We start from the raw sequence: 2500 nt of genomic DNA, 5'->3' as shown, positions 1-2500 counted from the left end.
GTTTTGGTCACCTCCCTGACTAGACTAAGATGAATGCAGCAATGTACAAAGACATCATGGATGGAAACCAACGCTTCCCATCCAACCTGATGGAGCTTGAGAGGTGCTGCAAAGAGGAGTGGGCATAACTCCCCAAAGATAGGTGTGCCAAGCTTATGGCATCGTATTAAAAAACAACAACTTGAGGCTGTAATTGCTGCTAAAGGTGAATCAACTATATTGACCAAAAGCTGTGAATACTTATGTGATTTTTTTTTTTAAATAAATTTGTAATTTTTTCCAAAAACATTTTGACATTGTCATTATGGGATATAGTCTGTAGAATCTTAAGGACAAAAATGATTTTTTTCTCCCCATTTTGGAATAAGGCTGTATTTGTAACATAATATTTGGAAAAAGTGACTGAATACTTTCCGGATGCACTGCATGTGTAAATGCTTCTCAGCATTGACACAATTATAATAATCATAGGTCCCCTTTTATGTACCTGTTACCAACTTGACCATTAACAGGATGGTCCTAATCTCTTGTGCTATGTTTGCTTATTTGTAGACCTTCCGCATTAAACCACCCATGTGCATAACCATCGAGGATGCCAATTTCTTCCTGTCCGTCTTTGACAAGTCCATCCTGAATTACATGGAGAGAAGATAACGTTTCACATGAAGCAAAAGGAAGAGAACTAAGGCGCTGTTAAAGATGGCGTCATTAACAGCGTGTCTGTCTTGTGTTTTGGTAAAAGTGTTATTGTCAGGATGACTAATCTACCTTCAGCTAACCTTTACAAAAAGTTGTGTTGTAAAATGACAAGAAACACAGGAGTTTTAAAGAGAAGTCAACAACTTACTCTGGTTTAGTCTACTGTAGCCATGCTTTGATTACACAAAATGATGGCTATGCTCTAGTACTAATTTATTACTAATCTTGAATTTCTATTGAGCCTGTATTTCAAATGAAGTGTGAATAAAAAACAAGGGCATTGAATACATGTACGCTGTTTTATTCTATATATTTTTTTCTAAAATTAGAATTAAATTTCAAAATTTTCGTGATGGGTGATATTTTCATGTTAGGAGAAACAGGATGAAAAACTAAAATGATGCCAGCTCAATACTGCGAGCAAATTGGCAGCCAAATAAATGCAAGTGTTTGCTGAATAAAGTCACTGCTCTGAAAAATGGGGGTGGGGCTTTTTGACTGACAAGCTTAAGTGGCCTCACCTACAGCTTGGTTAGTGAAATTAGAGGCAAACAGAACAGCACGGTACTAAAATAACTAAAAAGGCAGAGTGCAGACCTCTACCAAAATGTAAAGTTTGTGGTTTGCAAATGCATAGCAACACCAATGATTCCTGAAACACTACATTGCTGTCTTTGACATTTTGGACCACTTCAAATTGTTGCGTTTAATTGGATGGTTCAAGGTGAATTACGCATGCATATACACTGTGTATATATATATATATATATATATATATATATATATATATATATATATATATATATATATATATATATATATATACACTTGCATACATACAGATATACATACATATATATACATATTAGAGATTGTGCCCGCAAACCGCGGAGTCCGCGGATTATCCGCGGATCGGGCGGATGAAATTAAAAAAAATTAGATTTTATCCGCGGGTCGGGTCGGATCGGGTCGGGCGATTGAAATTAAAAAAAATTTGATTTTAAATAGATTCAGGCGGGTGGCAGTTAAACCAATTCGGAAATATATATACATAGTTAAATGTTGTTACCCACATACGAAAAACGAGCAGGCACCTGCTGCATATGCCACAACAGAAGAAAAAAAAAAGAAAAGAGATGGACACTTTTACGGAGCGGAGAAGGGACGCCTCGCCGGGGTCCGGGACCGAGGCCCCTTCCCCCGAGAGGGCCCCACCGGGAGCCGTAGCTGAGGCGATCCGCGAGAAGGGCCCGACGCACGTCCAGGGTCACCACTGCGCCCACCGCACCGACACCCCGCCTCGTCCGCCTTCGCCGCGGCCGGCGTCACGCGCAGCAGGTAAGCAGCTTACCTGCCCGCCACCCCCGTGGCCGGGGGCTCGTAACAGGGGTCACTCCGCGCGCTCCGCCCGCGCAGCTTACCTGCCCGCCACCCCTGTTGCCGGGGGCGCATAACAGGGGTCACTCCGCGCGCAGTGCGCTCACGAAAGGGGTGGGGCTCACCCTGGTTGATATAGAGAGCAGGACGGTGGCCATGGAAGTCGGAACCCGCTAAGGAGTGTGTAACAACCCACCTGCCGAATCAACTAGCCCTGAAAATGGATGGCGCTGGAGCGTCGGGCCCATACCCGGCCGTCGCCGGCAGCGAGATGCGCTTGGAGGTGCGCTCAGCGCGGCTCCCATATGATTGCGCACTGGTGTGCGTCTGGGTCGTGACAGCGTGGCACGCGAAAGTCTGTGCTGCATTGGATCAGTCTCCTTTCTTTAACAGGCAAAAGCTTTATAACCTCACCATACCTGCC

The 2500-nt window shown here is 43.9% G+C and overlaps 1 protein-coding gene across 4 annotated transcripts in view; it reads left to right on the top strand.

The window, feature by feature from the left end:
- The window catches only part of agxt2 (alanine--glyoxylate aminotransferase 2), a 73245-nt gene extending 72261 nt beyond the window's left edge, over positions 1 to 984 (top strand). For all 4 annotated transcript variants that reach the window (XM_061927000.2, XM_061926999.2, XM_061926997.1 and 1 more), the window contains one exon: positions 553 to 984. In XM_061927000.2, the coding sequence (XP_061782984.1) occupies positions 553 to 654 (102 nt within the window). In that variant the 3' untranslated portion in view covers positions 655 to 984. The remainder of the gene's footprint in view (positions 1 to 552) is intronic.
- The last annotated feature ends 1516 nt before the right edge of the window (positions 985 to 2500 follow it).

The sequence above is a fragment of the Nerophis lumbriciformis genome, linkage group LG32 (genome assembly GCF_033978685.3).
Source record: "Nerophis lumbriciformis linkage group LG32, RoL_Nlum_v2.1, whole genome shotgun sequence".
NCBI classification, from domain to species: domain Eukaryota; kingdom Metazoa; phylum Chordata; class Actinopteri; order Syngnathiformes; family Syngnathidae; genus Nerophis; species Nerophis lumbriciformis.
The sequence above is the reverse complement of the archived record's forward strand: the minus strand, read 5'-3'. Positions and strand labels throughout refer to the sequence as shown.